This window comes from Xiphophorus hellerii, chromosome 5 (genome assembly GCF_003331165.1).
Source record: "Xiphophorus hellerii strain 12219 chromosome 5, Xiphophorus_hellerii-4.1, whole genome shotgun sequence".
Taxonomy (NCBI): domain Eukaryota; kingdom Metazoa; phylum Chordata; class Actinopteri; order Cyprinodontiformes; family Poeciliidae; genus Xiphophorus; species Xiphophorus hellerii.
In genome coordinates, this window is record NC_045676.1 from 19,849,577 (window position 1) to 19,870,983 (window position 21,407).

The window sequence follows — 21,407 nt, forward strand, 5'->3', positions numbered from 1 at the left end:
CTATAAAGTTCAGTGAGAGCCACATGGATTTTTGGAAGAAAACCTGGGGGCACAAAATCTAGGACATGTGTTTTTAATGTGTACAAAATAATAGCAATGTATTTTAAAAGGTGGATAAAGTACAAAAAAAATCCTATTGCAGGTTTTATTTCTGGAAAAACTGAAAGTTATATTTGAAATCATATAAATCATGGGAAAAAAAATGTTGGTTTGTTCTCAAGCTACGGAGAGCGAGCGGATAAAATATTTGACTGTTCAGAGAAATAGGATGTCTGTGTTTTCTTTTACAAACTTAGTAAAAGCTGAACATACTTGAAAATGTAGCTTTCCTGTGAATTGCTGTACTATTAATTATTGTGTAACCCTGACTCAGCTTTCCATTTAAGTGAAATGACTGACTCCCCAGAGCGGCAAGGCCTTGAGGCACTAAAAGCACTGAAAAAAAAAGAAAAGGTAAGTTCTTTGCTTGTACCCCAAATGAGTTTTCTAAGGTTTATTTGCATGTCTGATAACTGGGGAATCACTTTAAATCGTGTGCAGTGTAGCTCGGAGCGACTGGACTATATTTTCCACAGTATCGCTACATTTATTATATTTATCTCTGAAACATAATGGTTAATGTCATTCTGAATGTTTTCTGTAGAATAAAGGGCTGGAGATTAGGCCGCCTGGTGCATAACACAATTCTTGTTGGCCTGGAACTGAGATGTTACTGATTTATTTGGAGTGATCGTCATGTTCAAACATTTTAACAATATCAACACTAGAAACCTGTAAATGACAACAACCAAACACTATTGTTTATGTTATTATTATTATTATTATTATTATTATTGTTGTTATTTGATTATGGTTTGCATCCTCATTTTCTCCCCTGTTGCACAGTTTATAGCTGTCATGCTATGTGTCAACATTCCTATCTAAAGAGTTGCAACCAGAAGATCTCTAATTTGAGATTCCACTTTTGGCCTCTGTTCTGCTCTGTAATTGTTAGGGCTATCAGCTGAAATTCATGGTTAGACCAGAAATGATATGCATTCAGTATAGGATGTCACAAAATAAATGGAAGGTTTAAAGAAAAATACAAGGTTAGAAATGCACATTTTAATACTCTTTGGAGAGTTTAGAGTGTTATCATTTGATGTGAACATTGCCCACAGAAATAGCCCACATAAAGGCTAAGATTACTCTCAGAAAACCATTAATGACTGTAAAATACAGCATGCCAAATTCTGCAAAATTCCAAACCACAGCACCCCAGCACCACTGAAATGACAAAACTTCAGAAAATTCTCAGCATGTCATCTTCCTGGTATATAGTTTATACACCATTTAAAGAAATAAAAATTGTTCAAATGTACATCGAGCTATTCAAGTTTTAAACTTATTGCTGGCAAACTTACAGATATTTCAGACCTTCATCTTCGGAGACCAGCTCCTAGTCGATGAGTTGGAAGCCCTTCTTCTCATCATTCTAATCTTTAGCTACCTTTAAGGGTTTTTTTCCTCCAATTTGATTCAAGTCAGTTAATATAATATCCAGCCAGTAGAAGCTTGCAAGTAAAATTAAAACATTAACCTTACATCACACATTATTAATAACAAGACTCTTGTTTCTTGTCTACTGTCTTGAGATGCCAAACGTGTGTAATGCAGCCAGTCATGTTTTATCTTTATTTTTCAGGCCATTAGTTCACAATACCGTTTCCATATCTATGGATTTGCACTTTAAAAAAAGATATGTTCATGCAGAATTCTATAATGATAAATCATAGACACTTTAAAAGGGAAGTCAAGTCAGCGCTGTTGTAGCTGCTGGTGGGTTTAACTGGAGATGGACCCCAAATAGATTCCTGCTTAGAGCCTCATTCACCCTTGTGCTGGCCCTGCTTGGCAGCTGTTTTTTTTTTTTTTTTGGGGGGGGGGGGGGGTACCTGCCAGAGAAATCCTAAAGAGTGATGTCACTTTCACTAAAGTAAAGCACCTGAATGTCTCTTCCTCCATGGTATCGTCTATGTTTTCATGCAACCAGCCAGAAGCATATTTACCAGTCTTCCTCACTGACTTCACCGATCCTGTTCCACTCTGTTTTTTTTTCTTTTTCAGAAGTTCATGACAGTTCTCTCCCAGCTGAGCTGTTTCTGACTACTGTTACCTCACCCTCCCTCTCCAGGTCTGCCTCCATCACCTGTCTCGAGGGGGATAACCGCCGCCCCCGTCCGCCCCCATCTGTCCCTGCAACCAACCCGGCCTCTCCGTGCCTCACCCTCTTTTTGTGACATCATTGAGGAGAAGTGCAGCCTTTGTGTGTGGTTTGTGTCTGTGTGAGTCATTACACAGCCGGTGTGCTTGTGTGTGTTTGAGTATGTGACATACAGAGAGAGAGAGAAAGAGAAAACGAGAGAGAGAGAGGGAATGGACCGACAGGAAAAGAAAGGGAGAAGTATTAGGTTTCCCATTTTGATTCAGAAGCTCAATTCGTTGTTTGGAATCTAGAAAAAAGGGAGAAAGGAGCAGGAAAGAGGAGAAGATAGGTGGGAATCTGAGCTGCTGACAGCTGGTTTTTGTTCCTCCTTTCTTCACCCCTCTTTCATTCCCTCTTTACAACATCATAGCTGTGTATTGTAAGAAGCCATTGAGTAAAATATCAGCTTTTTAGACCCTTTGATGTCTTTCAGAATGAGTGCAGGATGTGATCAGAGACACCACCTGACTCTTTTTTTTTTTTTTTTCCACATGCACCAGTTTCTCAAATCTGAAATCTCAAACTTTACTCTCTTCCTGTGACGTCTGGCCCACCGCATCCGGATCTGACTTCACAAGATGCTGACATACTTGCAGTTAAACCGTTTTCCTGTCAAATTTTCAGTTCACACTTGCACGCACACGCATGATCTTTGTACCTGCACGATAAATAATTACAGACCATGGTAGGCTACTGTCCAATTTGTGGAAAGCCTGTCTACTTTGGTGAGTCTGACCTCTTTAAAATTTTACACTCTGTCTCCCTATGCCTTGGCCAGCATAGATGTCTATTTCTTTCAGGGTTTTTTTGTTTTCGGGTTGCGTAGTGGTTTTGTCCCTACTAATACTTGAGCCTAATACTTTGGAAAATTGTGTTAAACGTAGAAGTATGTGGACATTTTAAGCTCATGCCACCATTTCCAGGTTATAATCATGTGCCTGTCGAGGTGAAATTGATATCATGCACACAAGCAAATTTAAATGGGCCATGACCATTGTCATGTGTATTCTTTTTTCTTGTGTTTATTTAGGGCTACAATTAATGCTTTCTTATTTTGTGTTCTGATGGAAAACCTAAATATTTCTCATTTTATTTCTATCAGATTTTTCTGCTTCTCTTTGAACCGCTCACACACACACATAGATTCAAACCCCCGTATCCATAATAACAACAGGATGTGGGTCTGCCCAAACGAGCTTGCACGCTGCTCTCAGGGTTTCCTCCTCACCTTCAGTCTCTTTTAGTTTGCCGCACGCAGAGCCCTCGCTACATGTAGCTGCACAGCAACGGCTGCAAGTCTGCTTTGTTCTTTTTCAAAACAGTTTTTGCTTGCCCATCCATTTGCTTAGGAAAGTTCAAATTTTCTAATGTGACCTGGCCTACTTATCTCTTTTCCCCTCAATGCTGAAAAGTCTGGCCTATTTGTGTTGGGGGACGGGAAAGGCGGAGCAGTCCCTTCATTTCGTCTGAATCAATTCTCTTTTTAAAAGATTTATAACTAATCATTTGATTCATTCAGTGAATGTATTTATTTATTTTTTCAAATATCACTTGGATTTGCGGAAGTTTGTTTTATGACTGAGGCATTACACTTTTTGTGTACAGTGTGGTTTAAAAGTATTTGCCTATTGATTTATCTGTTTTTGCTTTTTTGTCACACTTAAATGCTTTAGATAATCACAAAGCTACATTTCTGACAAAGATGACCCGAATGAAAACAAAATGCCAGGAAAAGCTGTCCAAACCAGCCTGTCCATAGCAGCTATCCCCTAAAACTAATCAAAATGCTTGGGCCAGCGGCGGTCTGATAATTAGCCTTTTACATCACTTTAGAGGAATTCTGACCCAATCTGCTTTGTTGGACTTTAGTGATACTGGAGGCATTTTGAGAATGAAAATCCCTCCAGTCATGCAACAGCATCTAAGTTAAGTCTTCGTTTTTTTTCTCAATCTTTCATATGTGGACTTGCTGGTGTGTTTCATATGAGGTTCTTTTCCTGAAACGTTTTAGAACAGCTGTAAAAGGACACACTCCTTTCAGAAAGTTCCACTTTTGTCTTGTCACTCCACAAAATGTTTTCTTGAAAGTCTTGGGGATGATTAAAATGTTGCCGGAAGAATGGGGGATGGGCTTTTGTCTTTTTTTTTTGCCAGCTGTAGTTTTGGTCCATGGATGCCATCTCTTGGTTTTTAGCTCTATATGAAGCAGTGACTTTAGCTGTAAATGTCGTTCTGCGTTCTTTGGAGAAACTTTGGTAGGCCGGCAACTCCTGCAATAGTTCACCTCTGATTCATATTTACTTTGTTCTCATCTGTTCTTGAATTTCTTTAAAAATCCTAATGATTTTTTCTTTTTGATATCGTTTAGTGTTCTTCATGTTGTCAGACAACTTCTGTTTCAGTGATTTCTTTATTGTACAGTGCAGGGAGACATTAAATGCCGTGGATGTGGCTCGGGAAACCAAACCAGAAAATTGTTGTTGATCGCACTTATTTCATGACCGAACAAAAAATGCAACTGTATTTTCGCATAAGGTTACATATGACTGAAAAGCAAAAGCAGATTAAATTTGTAAAGGATGGAAATAGTTTCTAAGACCTTGTATTTAACACATTTTTTCCCAAACCAAGGATATAAACTGTATGTAAAAAACAAAACAAAACAAACTTATAATGTAAGTTCACTGAACACACTGACTAAGATATCACACTTAAAACACATTTTCACCAAAATGTTTAGTTTTAATACTTAGTAATATTGTTAATTGTTTTTTGTGACTGTCAATGACTAACTTTTTCTTATTTATAATCAGTTTTTCAAAATATTTTATGCCCTGTAAACATTTTAAAACAAGATGAGACACTCCAAATCTCTGCTTTGTAGAAGTTGCATGTAGCAATCTCGGATATACATATTTTACCAACATGTTAGAAGACAATGAGTCAAGTTTTTGGTTTAAGAGGTAGATCTCTAACAAACATGCATATCAAGAATTGCAAATTGTTTTGTCATTAAAGCGCCGCTAAAACTGTTCTGTATTTAAAGCAAGTAGAGACATATTACATGTGTACAGTAACAAAATATGTTCCACTTTAATAGTAAAAACACGTAAACTGCTCCTCATTTTGCTGCTGTTTGTCTTTGGTGCAGGGGAGAAGAAGAGGTCCTTAGGGAGGGACTACCATCCTCTATGCCTGAAGTGCCAGAGGTGCAACAGACAGCTGACAGCTGGCCAGCATGCTGAGGTACATAAGGGAGATAAATGAGACAATATAAGACTAAAAAATGAAGAACACAATCTGACTAAGTGAAAATGATAACACAGTAATCATGTGCCAATGATTGCATTGCAGTACGATGATAAGCCGTACTGCACACACTGCTACATGAAGATGTTTGGCCCGAGATGTACACTTTCAGGTCACACTAAGAACACACATGGACCCAGTCGCGCACACATGATTTCTGACTCTTTCTCCCATGTTTGGATCGTTCCTCACAGGCAACAGGTGAAGGATGTCTCCACAGGACAGGCGATTGGTCTTCATCGCCCAAACCAGGAGGAAGCACAACTAGTAAATACTGACATCTAAGACGAGGCAGCTGAAAAGCCACAAAATGTAGAGGCTTTAATGATAAACAATGACGAGCGTACATCTAACTGTTGTTCTCGTTAGGAATTGAATATCTATGAATAAGGGGTGTTTACTTGAGTTTTATCATACTGATTGTAAATTTGAACAGGTTATTTTGCCTTACATTTTCAGAACTTTGTGACTGTATTTTTTTAGTTTTTTTGCTGTATCTACAATGATATTTTTGGTTTTTTCAATCACAAAGCAATAATGCTATTCAAAGTATTCATATATCCACAAACCTTAATGTATTTTATTTAGGTTTAATGAGAGACACCAACACAAAGTAGTGCATAATGGTAAAAGGTCAATATAAATTACACATTGTTTTTGAACTCTCTAAAATAAAAATGTGGAAATAAAGTCCTATATGCAACACATTGCCTTCACAATTGTTTGTCTCCTTAACAATTAACAATACAGAGCCCACTTGTGTGTAATTTGATTCAGGTGTTCTGGGTAGACTTTGGAGGAAAACATCAGACAGGTCAGTGAGAAAGTTGAAGAGAATTTTAAAGTGGGGTAAAAGAAAATGCACAAGTTTACAAAAAGAGGATTATCCAATCCATTATCTGCAAAGTGAAAAAAAAACAAGTACAAAACTAAGACTATACATGTTGGGCAATGTTTAATTGATTACTAAACATTGATTGGAGAAGCAACCAAGAGGCCCCACGCTAAGAAAACAAAATGAAGTTCAGTTTTCTGTTTGCCAAATGATGCTCTGTTTGAAGGGGAACAAATTTGAACTTTTGGGACCAAATGAAAAAAAAAAACATGTACAAGAAAGAACTGAAACCATGCCATCGCTACAATGAAACGCATGATTATTCATGTAAGGGTGCTTTTCTTCAGCAGAGAAACCAGAAACGATGAGAAGCTAGATGCATAGATGTAGGCTCATAAGTGAGTGGGGCGGAGGTTCACATTCAACTCTAAACATACATCCTGAGCAACAATAAAAAGTGTTTCATATCACTTGAAATCCACATGATATGGATTTCAAGTGATTTCAGGCGTAAGACTAAATTGGAGCAATTTAGTCTCACGCCTTACTAAAGTCAACCGAGAATCTGTGGCAAGATTGATATTCACTCTCCCTCCAATCCAAAACTGGAAGAGGCACACACACAATTCTAAACATTGATGTTTGTAGTTGTAGCAATACAAAATTAAATTAAAAAAATAAAAAATCTTCAAGGGGTGTCAATACTTTTGCAAGCCAACGTACATGCTGGCACCTATTTGGACATGCGGTACAGCGAGATTCACTCAGACACACTCTAATCACAGATAAAACCCATGCAGATGAAAAATGAGTGGAGCTGTAGGGCTCTTCCTCTCTCCCTCATCAGGCAGCCAAGGGGGAAAGAGAGAGGAGGATAGAAGCATGGGATGGATACGGGTGGTTGCTGTTGGCAGGGTAAACCACATCTTTTGCCAGCAGAATCTGCTGGAATGAGCGCTACAGGGGAGGGAAAGACAGGTCTCTCACGCTCTCACGCACACATGCATCGGGGCAGTCGTGTTCTCACTGCTGCGGGGGCTTGTCACCCAGTGGTGGCTGAGGTGCATATAGCTTTGAAACACTATCCCTTCTCGAGAAAGGGAAAGGTGTGCTGGTGTCCTCTCCTGTCAGGGGACATATTTCCATTACTCACCCATGCAGGAGAAAGGGATATTTTACTGAAGAAGGCATAAACGATTGAATGTGAATAAAGTAATAAGATTAGACCTTCAGAAACAATAAAAAAAAAAGCTACCAGTCATGTTTTATTACTGTCCATCTCCCTCTTCAATCCCCGTCTTTTCTCCCCTTGTCTCCTTCACCTCCAAGCCCCCTACCTTGATCATTTGGCTGCTGTGTTACCAGCTGGCTGGTTGCTTATTTGCATGAGTTTCAGCTAGCCTGCCTCATTAAAAAAAGACAAGCACTTGGTGAAAAGGCTGAGTTTCAGTCCTGACCCACACATTAGTTTGGTTTAAAGAAGCCAGGACATCTTCTAGTCTTTTAGAATACTCCAGAACAGTAGTTCTCCAGACTTTTGTCTATACTTTCAAAAGTTTACGTGGTCTATGAAACCTTTTGGTTTCAAATGGCCCATAAGGGATGAGCAAGTTCTGTAAGTATGCACAAAAGAGATATCAGTACCAAAAAATACCTATTTAGTTTTAATTTTCACCTAAAGTCAACTCGTTATAAGAGTTTGTCCCACACCAACACAAGTGGCCACCCGTTTTAGTTCTTGAAATGTCAAAATATGACAGCTTAAAACAATATGGCTAATCATAAAAATCAGATCAGATAAGCCAATATTTTGCTTTACAATACAATATATCCATGGAAGCATTTAGGAAATTAGACAAATGGAACTTTGAGAGGAGCATCAGACCTGAAGGGGTGTGAAAATACAAATGACAAAAAGTTCAAGTGGTATAAATACTTTTGCAAAGTGCTGCACATATTCAAGTTTTGTTGGTGTTTATGCTTATATGATTCATGGATTACAGCTAGGTGGCGTATCCATCAATAAGGTATCTAAAAATAGTCAGAGAATGGATTTAAATTAAAGACCCTGTTATAATATGGAGCTAGTGAGAAAGACCCAATGGTAGAATCAGTCGCAGTGTCCATATGTTCTTGAAGCTCATGCTAGCCAAACATTGAAAAACATTGAAAAACATGATTGCCTAGATAATGAAAACAAAAAACCTACAAACAAACCGTAGGGTTTTATGTATGGTTTGACTTGTGTATCAACGTCGACATCTACTGGTCAACAATGTAACTCGCTTTCAGTGAGCTTGCTTTGCCAATGACACAAATATGGTAAGCCATTTGTGCCCATATTTCGTATCCTGACAATCGCCGCCGTTTTGATCAAATTGTTTCGTTCACATGTAGGGATTTTTAACACAAGCATGTGATAATCAAGGATGACTGTGCCAGTGTTATGGGCATTTAGCTTAGTAGCGGAGTTTCTACTAGAAAAGAAGAACTACTTTGTCAAAAAGATTAACTAGTACTTGTCTTTCCCATGTTGCACAGTATTGAATTAGACCGAACAAACGTAAACTTTGTAAAAACTAGTTGAATAATTTTACAAACAACTTGCTATAATCTCGAGAAACTTCAGAATTGAGTTAAGCTATTTTTACACTTGGGATTCTTATAAAGTGAAAAGATAATAAACAGATTCATCGTGTCAATAGATACCTCGAGTTCTGATGTTCTAAATAGCACCTGAAGGCATCGCCAACCTACGGCCATACTGCACATGCGCAAAGAGGTAACAAGGAAGGAAAGGAAAAGGCTTGACGACGGATTATGTTGGCACACTGGTGAGCGAAAGCAGCTGTTATCAAGTGAAAACGTTTAGGGTAACGTCCTCATCCAAACATGTAATTCGTTTTAAAATGAACGATTAATAATTCGAAGAGAAGAAACGGTGACCAATCCTTCAATTAACTGTAAAATTCTACAAAGAAGGAGCGAAAAATGATGTCAGAGTGCGATCTTACAGAGACAGAAAGCGGCTTGCCTGTGCTGGATACCGGGGCGGTAGCAGCAGTGCCCGAACTGGACTCTAACTTTCACTCCACGGGACCCTTGAAGGTATCATTTGACAACAGCCGGATAGGACTGGGATTTGCGGCCAATCCCGGAGTCGCGGTCCGTATCTCGGACTCTCGTGAGAGCGTCTTGACCGAGCTCGAGACGGACGGCTCCGGCGAAGAGGCTCTGTTGTTACCCTGCTTAGCAGGAAGCTCGACGTCTCCGAAGGGCGGCCGAGACAAGAGGAGCAGGCGGAACAGACACAGCTCATCGTCGGATAAAGACACGTTGGCTTCCCCAGGTAATTATTTAGATTAACGGACTTAAACGTGTAGTTCCCACACGCTATGGAGAGCTAGAAATGTCGTCCTCACTCCGTGTCATGTGGTTGTTCTTTACCCATAGGAAAGTGCCACTTTTTAAAAAAAAGAGTTAACAGTGAATGCAACGTGGGCAAATCGATGTAATGTTATGCAGTCGCTCAGGAATATTGATCTAATATCCTGCCGAGCCCTTCCACGGGATTTTAAAGGCCCGAGAGAGGAAATGTAAACTTTACGCCACATGTAATGCTGTTTTAGGCATTTCCATTGTTGTTACGTGTAGTCAAGACATTGTTTTAATAAAGTTTCTAAACTTTATTAAAACTGTCCTCTTGACTTCACGGACTATTTGGCTCATTGTAAATCCTTTGGGAGCTGATTATAATTACGTTGCACCTTTGAACTGATCTTTTCCGTCATACATTCCATTAACTGTGTTATTAACCTGTAAATGATGTCACCCTAAAGATTATCTTTGCTTACTTATGTAACGTTTTGTGGGAGCTTTATATTTATACCAGAACACATTGTGTGAGCAGATTGGTTGTAAAAAATAAAATAAAATAAAAATCTGCAATTCTACAAAATTAAAATACTACATGGCAAAAAAAAAACATTTCATGTTGTTCTCATGGTTTAAAAAAAACATTTTGATGAGTTGTCAAAAAAATTGCTGGAGTGACCATAGATTTATCTGGCTGATTGGTGCATAGAGTTAACAAACTGTGCCCCTCTCCCACCTGTTGCTGAAGGAAACGTGTGTTCCCTTCTCTACACATAAAGCTGTTTCTATGTCAAAAACATAAACAGTCAGGATGTGGAAAGTGAAGGAACATCCCCCCTGTCTAGGAAACACTATGCTTGTGAAATGGAATGGTAAAACATAATATTTTGCAAAATAAACACATACAAATACTAAATTTATTCAGCGTTCTGGCCCCCACCTCTCTGTTAGCTTTAGCATATTAGCTAGTATGCATAGATATTCATCAGGTGTGGACAATTTAGATGAGTCCCTCAAACTGTCCAAATATCATTTTGCCGTGCAGAATATGAATGAAATACTTCAAGAATAATCGTCTACCAAACAGTTCATCCAGGCAGTTCTTTGCAAATACAATGTTTCAAAGACGACTGCAACCTGAAGCCTGGTGCGGCTCTACTTGGGGTCTATTCTGTATTTTTGCTTAGGTCTATATGTGGAAAGCAAAATTACAAAGTTAGAACTACAGACGCACTAATTAGAGATTTTATAAACAGCTACTTCTATTTTAGAGAAACATATCTTTATTTCTACTTAATTGAATTAGTTTAACAGTGCAATGTTTCAAATAGATTATAGCTTGTTTTGGCCAATCCAATGTCCAGCTTTCTTCACCTGTCGAATCCAATTTTGTTTCAAGGTCTGTTGCTCATTAAATAGTAAAAATGTGATGCAGTGTTTTGAGAAAGGTAACATTTTTGAGGACTCCTCGAAATGAAAGGATTTGTTTATCCATCCTAGCATATGTCCTTAACTTTTGTCAGATTTTGTTTTTACTCAAAAATTGCATTGAAAGCATGTTCCTTCAGCTCAGTCATTTCTTTAAAGTTTTTTTTGGCTCTCGGGGCCTGTAGTGGCAGTGTTTAGACAGGAAACGGGCATGCAGCAAAAATCCCAGGATCGGGAATCAAACCCTTGACAACTGCGTTGAGGACCAATATAGTGTGCATTCACGGTACCTGCTTTTTATACCCAGCATTTATAGATCAAACCAGTTCAAAATGATTTGAACAGAGTCTGGCACAGGAGGAAACAAATAATAAAACATGATGTAGTCACCATGGAAGCGGCACATTCATTCAATTTTTAACTCGCATGATGCTGCCCACCTTGTTTCTTTGTGTCATTTTTTATTTTTTTAGTGCTTGTTATCTCCGATTGTTGGAATCTATTCTTGGACCCTTTTTAATCAGGGTCTGAAATCTAGGCCACAGGTAGAGAGAGATTGAGCCTCAAATGGCAGGTTTTCTGCGTCCCAATTTCTGAGTCCTTTTAACACAAATACGGTGTGAAATTACAACATCGCTCTATAAAGTTACTACCTGTAACATTTACTTGCTCGCTCTCATTGGTGACTTCTGCATGCGGTTCAGCTCTAGTTACAGCAAAGCACTAAAAGCAGAAAACGGTATTTTGATTGTACTTTTATTTATTTTTTATTCTGATGTCCTGTACTGACTCAATTTCACTAAAAATCTTATTTTTAAATTCTTTTTTTTTTCTTTGTTTTGTTTTGATGTGTCACTCTTCACTCCGGGTCTCCTGCACTCTCTACAAACCTGCCGCAAACAAAGGAGCTTTCCATTCCCTAAAAACTGAGCTGGACGTCTGAGAGGCTGTTATCAAATATGCATCAGGCCACTTTGCAGGTCGACTCACAAATAGTCTGTATTGCAGTGTTGGTGCTCTGTGCTGAAAACGTAAGGATAGGTGAGAGAGGAAGTACTTCAGCTGTTTCACGTTCACTCAGGCTTTCTGTCAATTGAAGTCAGTAGAAAGAGATTAAACGAGAGAAAAGCTTTACTTCTTTCTGCTGTCAGACTCCGGGATGATATAATTTTAGACTTTCAACGCAAATGCAGAGCAGGACGCTTTCATCCTTGAAAGATGGCAGCTAAATATATGGACTAAACATCTTTCTACAGTAGTTTTAAAACAAGAATGAGATTTAAATTCCTTTTATAGTTGTCACATGACCAAGCAAGTGCCACGTGGCTGTGCACCAGCTACAAACACTTTCTACTTTGACCTGTGGATAAATCAGTCTTTGATTTCCTGCATGGTATGCAGATCAATTTTAATGGTGAAATTGTATTACACAAATATTAACAGATCTTTTCTCTTAGTTATCCTTTTTTAATTGCCACCGGTTTTGTTTCTTCAAGTAAACTAGCTTCAAAGTTACTGTTTTCTTTCTATATTTCTCTAACAAATGACTGGTTAAGTGTTCGCCTAGACCCTGCATCTGCTCCTCTCTGTCCGGCATCTGTTCCTTTCTTTTCTCCCTGCATCATGTTGTAACATAGTGTGACTGACGCAGAGCACACACAGCCTCCCTGTCAGCTGACTGTTCTGCTTCTCGCAAGCTGAGGAGGTAGGAATGTGTCATGTCATGTGAAAGGGGCCTTTAATTAGCAGGGCATATTAACCAGAGAGACTTCGCAAACAGATCTGCAAAGCAGCTGAACTATTTTGCCAAGTGATGAAATGATTCATCTAGTTTTGTTGCTTAGATGGAGAAATGTCTGTAGTTCACATCCACTAAAATCAACATACATATTACTTTCTGTGACTTGTGCCGCAAAGTGTGCTGTAAGTTGACAGTAATTGTGACTTTCAAATACCGATGAAACTAGTCACAATCAAGTGTCTCTGTCAAGTTGGAGCTAAATGAAAACTTAAATGATTTATTTTACTTATTGGGAAGATAGCAGAGGAAATATTCTCTGGGATTAGCTTGTAGATCTAACAAATTGACAACTTCATCAGGGATTTAAGAGTACTCTGAGGTAATCCCAATCAGACTGTAGTTAACTATAGTGGCAACTAAACTGGTGAGAAAAACTGCATAAAAATATATTAACAACAAACACATAATTTCTACCAGTTACTGACTTAACACTCCCTTATACTTTAAATTGACCAATGCAGTAGTTGTGCAAGTCTCACTTTTCTCCACATTGTTTACTCTTGGGTTTAAAACGTCACCACAGTAATTAATGTAGGTGCCCAGGACAGTGTCTGTAACAGCTAGTCATACTCTTATCGGTTGCAATGAGTTTCCTCACAAAAATGTGTTCTTTGGTCATAATAAGTGAATTCAAGGTTTTTCAACACATGACTGGGTTGGAAAGAAGCTAAAATACTTAACAGTTACAATTAATAATAAAAGTTAAACATACTGGTGGAATGCTTTAAGAGAGGTGTTATAAATTTGTTTGACAAGACGACCCGTGGATAACACGGTACATTTTGTACAGAGGATGCATTAAAAAAAAATTAAGTCAATGGTACAAGGATTTTGTGTTATCTGATCAACTTTATGCTCAAAAACAACACCTGTTGTTGCCTAGTGGGTCTTGTCGGCTTGCCATCCTGCTTGACCTTTTTGTTGTTGCCAAAGCATGAATCTTGTTGTGTCATTTTTGTTTTTCCTGCTCCTAAACTCTAGGTTTCAGTTATTTTCCTCAGATAATAAGTGGATTTTTTTATTTGTTTGATTTATACATTCTATATTTTAAAGTTGTGCAGCTCTGAAACATAATATTTGGCCCTTTTAGGACATGGATAACAAGTTCTACGAAAACCCCTTCATTTGTTTGAAGTTATTGAAGGAAAATGTAACATGTTCTGTGTTTGCTGCTCATACAACAACTTTTTTGTTGTTATTTCCCAACCAGGTGCAAACAGTGGGGACTTCAACCATTTTCCAGACGATCCAGAGTTTGCAGATTTCATCCTGAGGGCAGAACAGGCAATTGAAGGTGGTGTTTTTCCTGAAAGGATTTCCCAAGGGTCCAGCGGGAGCTATTTTGTCAAAGACCCAAAAGGGGTAAGGTTACAATCATTTTTCTCAGAACACCAAAAACACAGGAACATTTACTGCACAAAATTCTAGGGTATTGATCTATGAGTTAATTAGTTTTAATTGACTCAACTGTCACTTTTGTCATAGTCACTTCACACTTTTTTTCCCCCTTTTTCCTTTTGAAAAATCATGAAACTGAACTATAGATTTTGTCTTTGAAGTTGTAATCTTTCTTAGTTGACAGGTAACAAATGAGTCTCAGTTGATCCTTTTGAGCATAAACTTGGTTAATGTTTACCGTACTTTTATCTCTGCAGAAAATCATTGGAGTGTTTAAACCAAAGTCAGAAGAACCTTACGGTCACCTGAACCCAAAATGGACCAAATACTTTCACAAGGTAAACTGTGTACCTAATGGTATAGGCTGTTATTGATTTTGAAGAGGAAACTGATGCACTTGTGGATTTAATTTGCAAATTTTTATATAAAGTAGTATTGCTTTAATTTATCTGGTTTAGTTTTGTTCTTTTGATAGATCATGATGTATCAATGACTACAGTCACATATGAGGCATTTTTAACCCCCTGCAAACTTCTTTCTGTGTCCTGTTTTTGTCATTAGCTCTGCTGTCCGTGCTGTTTTGGCCGAGGCTGCTTGTTGCCTAATCAGGGTTATCTGTCAGAGGCCGCAGCCTCCCTGGTTGATACGAAGCTCGGCCTTGGAGTGGTGCCCAAAACAAAGGTACCCCTCTCAGTACACTCAATATCTCGGCATCATGTGCCTGAAAATATGGGTGCATCTCAGAATGATAGAGTAGCATTGAAAAGTTTAATATTTCAGTAATTCAATACAAAAAAAGTTATATAAAGCCTTTACACATGGAGACTTATTTCGGTAATTTACCTCTGATCTGATTGTGATCATTATGGCTTGGTGAAAACTCTAATTTTAGTTTCTCAGAAAGTTGTATTATTACATAACAAAAAAAAACTTTGACATTCCCCTTCCTTCTGACAATACCCTGCAACACAACCTGTGTAGTTTTGGTCAGATGAGCTTGCAGAGCGAGCTGCGTTCAAGTCTGAACTCTGACTGAGTCGCTGCTAATCAGAGGGAACATACAGTATTTATCAAATTAAAAAAAAAACTAGAAGGAGGCTCTAAATAGAAATCCGCCAAGGGGTATAAATAATTTGATATAACAAATAAATGTAACTTTCAGATGATTAAATAAATGAATGTTTCAATTAAATATAAAGTAATTAAGAAATGTTAATTTTTTTGACTTTTTTTTTGTCAAAGCCTTGTGTTTTAACTTTTTCAATCTGTTTTTCAAAGTAAATGGATTTGTGTTTTATTTTTGTTTTAAGACATGCTTTCTGCTGGTGGTCCAGGCTAAATATATTTCTTGCATTCAGGTGGTTTATTTGGCTAGTGAGACATTCCACTACAGCGCTATAGACAGAGCGAAGTCCAGAGGGAAGAAGTACGCCTTAGAGAAAGTCCCGAAGGTGGGACGACGCTTTCACAGAGTGGGCCTTCCTCCTAAGGTAACGAACAACTACAACTCTTCAAAACATTTTACTTTCCTGATGTTTACGTGTTTGTTTAGCGCCAGTTCTTGTTTTCACCACCACAGGCGCTGACGTTGCCGCTAAAAAGTGGTGCCGTCTCAGCGTCAACTCTTTGCTGGGCAATTTTCTCAGGAGCCGGAGGCACGACTTATGGACGCCAATAACAAATCAAAATGTTAAAATCAATGTGTTTAAACACAAGTTTAGTTTAGTTTTTTTTATCTGCATAAATTCACACACAAAAACTAAAAAAAATAGAGCTTTAGCATGAAATATTAGATTATGGAGCTCAAAATAACATGACCTCCATGTGTCTCTTCTTTCCATTGTTTATTTTGGCCTTCCCCTCATGGAGATAAAGTAAATAAATGCACTGCTTACAGTTGCCGTGTTGTATGAAACCCATAAATGTGTTTTCCAATTCAGCTTGTTAACAGAATCCTGTAATATTGTTGATGTTAATGTTACAGGAAAACTATCAGTTTCTTGTGTTCACGGCAGGCTCTGCTTTGGGGCGCAGCAGAGAGCCACCTGTAAGGTGGGCTCGTTCATATCAACAGGCCAAGTTCACGGTTTTCTCAAAAGAAAAACACCCAACTTCTTTCAAGTCTTTGTTGCTGCTTTTCCACAGTTTATCACATCATCAGTCAACTTCCTGTTTTTATAAGCTGAACTGCTGCCGCACACTCAAACATTCAGTTTATTTGTTTTGCGTGAGGACGTCATGTTCTGCCTGTTTGTTTGCAGGTGGGCTCGTTTCAGCTGTTTGTGGAGGGTTACCGCGAAGCCGACTCCTGGCTGCGGCGCTTCGAGGCCGAACCTCTGCCGGAGAACATCAGGAAGCAGCTCCAGTCCCAGTTTGAGAGACTGGTGGTGTTGGATTATGTTATCAGAAACACAGGTGAGGGTGTTTGCCTTGATGCAGTGGAGAGCGTTTTGTTATATTTCCTATTTTTACTTCTCTTAATTTAATTGTTTTGAAAAATCTACTGACCCTGGAGGATAACTGTTGCTTCAATTGTCAGAGTTCTTTAAACTTGGATCTTTAAATTGTTGTCTCCTTATGTGCCTTAAGCGCTTGCGTCATCCAGGCACGTGTAATATTCTGTTTTCTCCCTCTTCAGATCGAGGAAACGACAACTGGCTGATCAAGTATGAGAAGCCAGGAGAGGGAGACGAAAGTGACAAGGTATGCTGCGTTAGTAGTAATGCTTCATCCTGGACGCAGTTACGTTACAGCCGAAATAAAAGCGATCATCGGTCATCATCAGACATATGTTGACCAATAAGTGTAATTAATTAACTTAGTTAAACTCAATAAATCAGTCGTGTGATGAGGCTGATCTCGATGGTCGTTTCAGGACGCTGAGTGGTCGGATAACAGCACAGATTCCTGCATCAAGATAGCAGCCATCGACAACGGCCTGGCCTTCCCCTTTAAACACCCAGATGAGTGGAGAGCATGTATGTCTGGAAACTTCTGTGACTTGTGCTTACTAAGTCTATCTCTAAATTAACTGTTTGAAAGTCTGATAATTATCATAATTACAATGCCAAAAAAAAACTAATTAAACAGAACGTATCTTGCGGGGATTTCTCATTGCGTTTTATGTTAAAGAAATTTAAAGACAATTTAGCCAATCTATCAGAGAAGCTGCTTGACATTTTGTCAAATGTCTCACTTACCCTTGCTGTCTGTTTCTTCTTGTAATCAGAAACAGACAGCAGATAATTAGCTTAGCTTCAGCTCTAGACAAAGGAGGAAATTATCCATCTTCCTTCCTCTAAAGCTGATATTTAACTTGTTCAAATTCGCCCTTTTTTTAGTGTTTTATTTTTATTGCCCGGCTTAACAAAGCAAAGTTTAATCAATGATTGTGAAATCAAGTAGAGCATTACACTTTTTGTCTTGATGAATGGTTGCATTAACATTCTTCTTCTGAATTTCATGCCTTCATATACATCTTACAATTTTACTTGTTTTATGTTTTTGTGTGTGTGTTTTGGCGACAAACATGTCTATGCACTACCTGTAAAATTCACAATACGAAACACTGTTGTGCTACAGTATGTCTCACTGCAAAGTGTGCAAAACATATTGATACTTAGGACAGCTGTGAAGGAGAATGGCTCCTGGTTTGGTTGCTGTCTAATGTTGGCCACCGTCCAAAGTTTTATGCTAATGAGGTATTCAAGAAACAAATTTATGTCTGTTCTGAACCTTGTAGTTTCAGTTATATTGCTGAAGGAAAAAAAAAAAAATATATATATATATATATCCAAAGTGTGTATAGCACATACACTGGATAAGACTCTCCATTTATATTACGTATATACAGTCAGTGCTGCCTGTGATGCGCTCAGCAAGAGTCCTTAGGTTTTTCTTCTTTGACTTAAGTTTTGAATGAAAAATATCTATTGTGCTCTTTTTTTCCAAGCTTCACTTAAATCACTTTATTATACTACGATACTTCAAACGATACTTTCTACTTCCTGTAGTTCTAAATCTTCTAAAGTTTATAATCTTCACTGCTAGCTATTCACTTCATTTATCAAATAATAAAATTGTTTTAATGGTAATTTCTTCTCTAAAACACAAATTATTTGTGACGAATGAAGTTAAAGTTGATTGTGGTTGTGTCCATCTTTTAGACCCCTTCCACTGGGCGTGGCTCCCTCAGGCCAAGGTGCCTTTCTCCCAGGAGACCAGAGAGCTGGTGCTGTCCCGCATCTCCGATATGAACTTTGTCCAGGACCTCTGTGAGGACCTCTATGAGATGTTCAAGGTGCAAATTAACATGTTTCCAAACACAGCTGTTGTAGTGTTTTATTTGGCAGTGTTTGTGCTAAGATTGGTGATTTTTTTTCTGGTTTCAGGCAGATAAAGGCTTTGATAAAACCATGTTTGAGAGACAGATGTCTGTCATGAGAGGACAGGTGAGTTGACAGCTGCTTGAAACAGGCTCCTTTACTTTAACACACACAGATATATATCAATTTAAGGCTAATGAGCTGGAGAGAATCAAGACACACAGCGAGGTTAGTAATTTCTTTAGGTATCAATCAAATAATCAGTCTTTTAATGAGGCGATAACAAAAGATAGGAGAATGTGGGGGGGGGGAGTATTGAACTGAGATCGCAGAAACAAAAGAATAATTACAAAGCTTTGCGATTAAAATCTACATGGAATGCAAACGACAGGTGGAATATTGCTGTGATAAATTTTAGTATTGCCTGGAAATGCTAAAAATGCAGCTAACATTCATTTCTGTTTGTTAAAGAATAGCATTAGGAAATAGAAAATAAGTACATATTTCGGCTCCAGTTTAAAACGGATAATGAAATCTGTAATGGCTGCTTAATGTTTGACTCAGGCTGATTCTACAGGCCAGCAGCAAAAAGCGCTAAAGTGCTGCAAATTAATGGGTTTGCACGGGAGCAGGCCAGACGCCCCCTGATATATGATACACATTACTGTTTTTCATTTTATGTACAGTTTGAACTTTTTTTTTGTTGTTGTTAATTATGCCTCCCTTTGAAACATTTCATTTTTTTAAAATAACGTGCATGCAAATAGGAAGCTCTGTGTAACGGCAGATTTGATTAACCTTTTCTGCTGTAGGCCTCCAGTGAGCTGCTTCTGCCGTTCATGCTTTAACTCTGTGTCCCCGCAGGTGTTGAATCTGACTCAGGCGCTTAAGGATGGAAAGAGTCCCATCCAGCTGGTGCAGATGCCCCGTGTTGTGGTGGAGCGCAGCCGCTCAGGTGGCCAAGGACGGGTGGTCACTCTGGGCAATGCCTTCACACAAACCTTCCACTGCAAACGGCCATTTTTTTCCTCTTGGTAAAGCGAGAAACCTAAGGACAGACTTGTTGGACAGCCTGTTGTTCTGTACCAACATCAGTCTGTAATAAGGGAGGATTAAATGAGGGCAGAGATTATGAGACTGGGAACAGTGCAAATCTGTCTTTGGAGTGACGAGAGAGAGAGAAGGCAAGCATAGATAACAGAACATGTGTTGAATTGTATGAAGGGAAGCTAAGTTGAGGCGATTTAGTTTTCATTTTTAAGAGAGTGCAGCAAAACGTGGAAGCTGGAGAGATTAACATACCTCGATTTCCTGTCAGTGAGACCCTTTATGCCATTTTGGCGCGGTTGAATAATCAGCTTTTCCACAGAGGGGGCTTTGTTCATTGTTTGGAAAGCAACCTTCTTTTTGTTGTTGTTGTTGTTTTACAAAAATCCACTGAACTGCATCTGCTGAAGTTTCACATTAGGTCTGTTGATGGGGTAATTGCCAAAAAGTAGCACTTATGCACCACAACGCACCACTTTAGAAGTTAAGCAGTGTTGGGTTAATCTAAGGGACTGGTCTGTAGGGCTCCCCATTACGGGATTTATTCTGCAGTTTGGAATTTGTCCTCACCTGGAATAAAACCCCCAAATTCTTGCTTTGCCTTATAGGAATACTTTGTGTAATATACATGTGGATCTGCACTCACATGGGTCACACCACTCTGTACCCATTGTTATTCATATTTCAAAACTGTTGACAGTGTCTTTAAGTCTACATACTGCCAAATGTTCTTTTTCTTTCTTTTGAAGAATTACGAAGCCTCAAGCTAAGAACCGTGATGAAACTTGAATCTAGAGGACCGGCCTGTGTAGGGAGGGCGCTCGAATGTATTCTGTTTACGGTTTGCACACGGATTTTATCTCCGAAACATTTCAGTACAAGAGAATGCTGTCACAAATGGGACTTCTCATAACAATGAATGTATTTGTTGTTTGGCATGTGTTTTAATTGCTGGCAGCTTTCTCTTGAACCGCGTGCATTAGGGGATGACAATTCCTCTTTGTAAAATGTTCTTTGAAAAACATTTAGGACAATATTTCTCTTTTTTGCTCGATGCCGTTGAGTTTTCTTATGTATGAATCTTGAAGTTTTTATTCCAACTTGATGATTGTATGAGAGTTGTATATTTAACAAACAAAAAGTAATAAAATTTGGGAAATTTGAATCGTTTAGTGTCAGGTGTCTGTCATACCTTCTAGTGAAAGGCCTGAGGATCCTCAAACTGCAAGAAGGTAGCCTTTATGTGTTTTACTGGACTCTATAATATAAGTGTTTGATGTTTAACTCTACATACATAACATTGAAACGGCGACAAATACCAAGAAATGTTCAACTGCAAAATAACAGATCATCATCATCATCAATTCACGTCCCAAGCTGCTGCATACTTAATTCAAGCTGATCAGTCATTAATTTATATTCAGATCCAATTACTACACATATAGTCCCATCTGAGGTGAATCTCCATAAATTAGAATATCATCAAGGTTAATTTATTACCTCAATTTAAAAAGCAGAACTCCTGCATTCATAACACTGTATTTCAAAGATAAAAAACCTACATATTTAAAAAAAATAAAATTAACATTTTACATAAGATCACTAAAACACTATTTTTAGTACAGAAGCTGTGCTGTTGAATTT

At 38.4% G+C, this 21,407-nt stretch overlaps 2 protein-coding genes across 3 annotated transcripts; both read left to right on the plus strand.

Moving 5' to 3' along the window:
- The first annotated feature begins 2,755 nt into the window (after window positions 1-2,755).
- Window positions 2,756-6,259, plus strand: LOC116720063 (cysteine-rich protein 1). 2 transcript variants are annotated; one of them, XM_032563083.1, is made up of 4 exons: window positions 2,756-2,970; window positions 5,397-5,491; window positions 5,600-5,666; window positions 5,749-6,259. In XM_032563083.1, the coding sequence occupies exons 1-4, from the start codon at window positions 2,928-2,930 to the stop codon at window positions 5,757-5,759; spliced, it is 216 nt and encodes a 71-aa protein (XP_032418974.1). In that variant the 5' UTR covers window positions 2,756-2,927; the 3' UTR covers window positions 5,760-6,259. The 2 variants fall into 2 exon arrangements, with proteins under 2 accessions (XP_032418974.1, XP_032418973.1); XM_032563082.1 differs by having other exon boundaries at window positions 2,760-2,970; window positions 5,600-6,259.
- A 2,905-nt stretch (window positions 6,260-9,164) lies between these two features.
- Window positions 9,165-20,928, plus strand: pi4k2b (phosphatidylinositol 4-kinase type 2 beta). The gene is made up of 11 exons (XM_032563080.1): window positions 9,165-9,738; window positions 14,204-14,355; window positions 14,649-14,729; window positions 14,953-15,072; window positions 15,750-15,881; window positions 16,653-16,806; window positions 17,030-17,094; window positions 17,267-17,369; window positions 18,558-18,691; window positions 18,783-18,842; window positions 19,581-20,928. The coding sequence occupies exons 1-11, from the start codon at window positions 9,381-9,383 to the stop codon at window positions 19,752-19,754; spliced, it is 1,533 nt and encodes a 510-aa protein (XP_032418971.1). The 5' UTR covers window positions 9,165-9,380; the 3' UTR covers window positions 19,755-20,928.
- The last annotated feature ends 479 nt before the right edge of the window (window positions 20,929-21,407 follow it).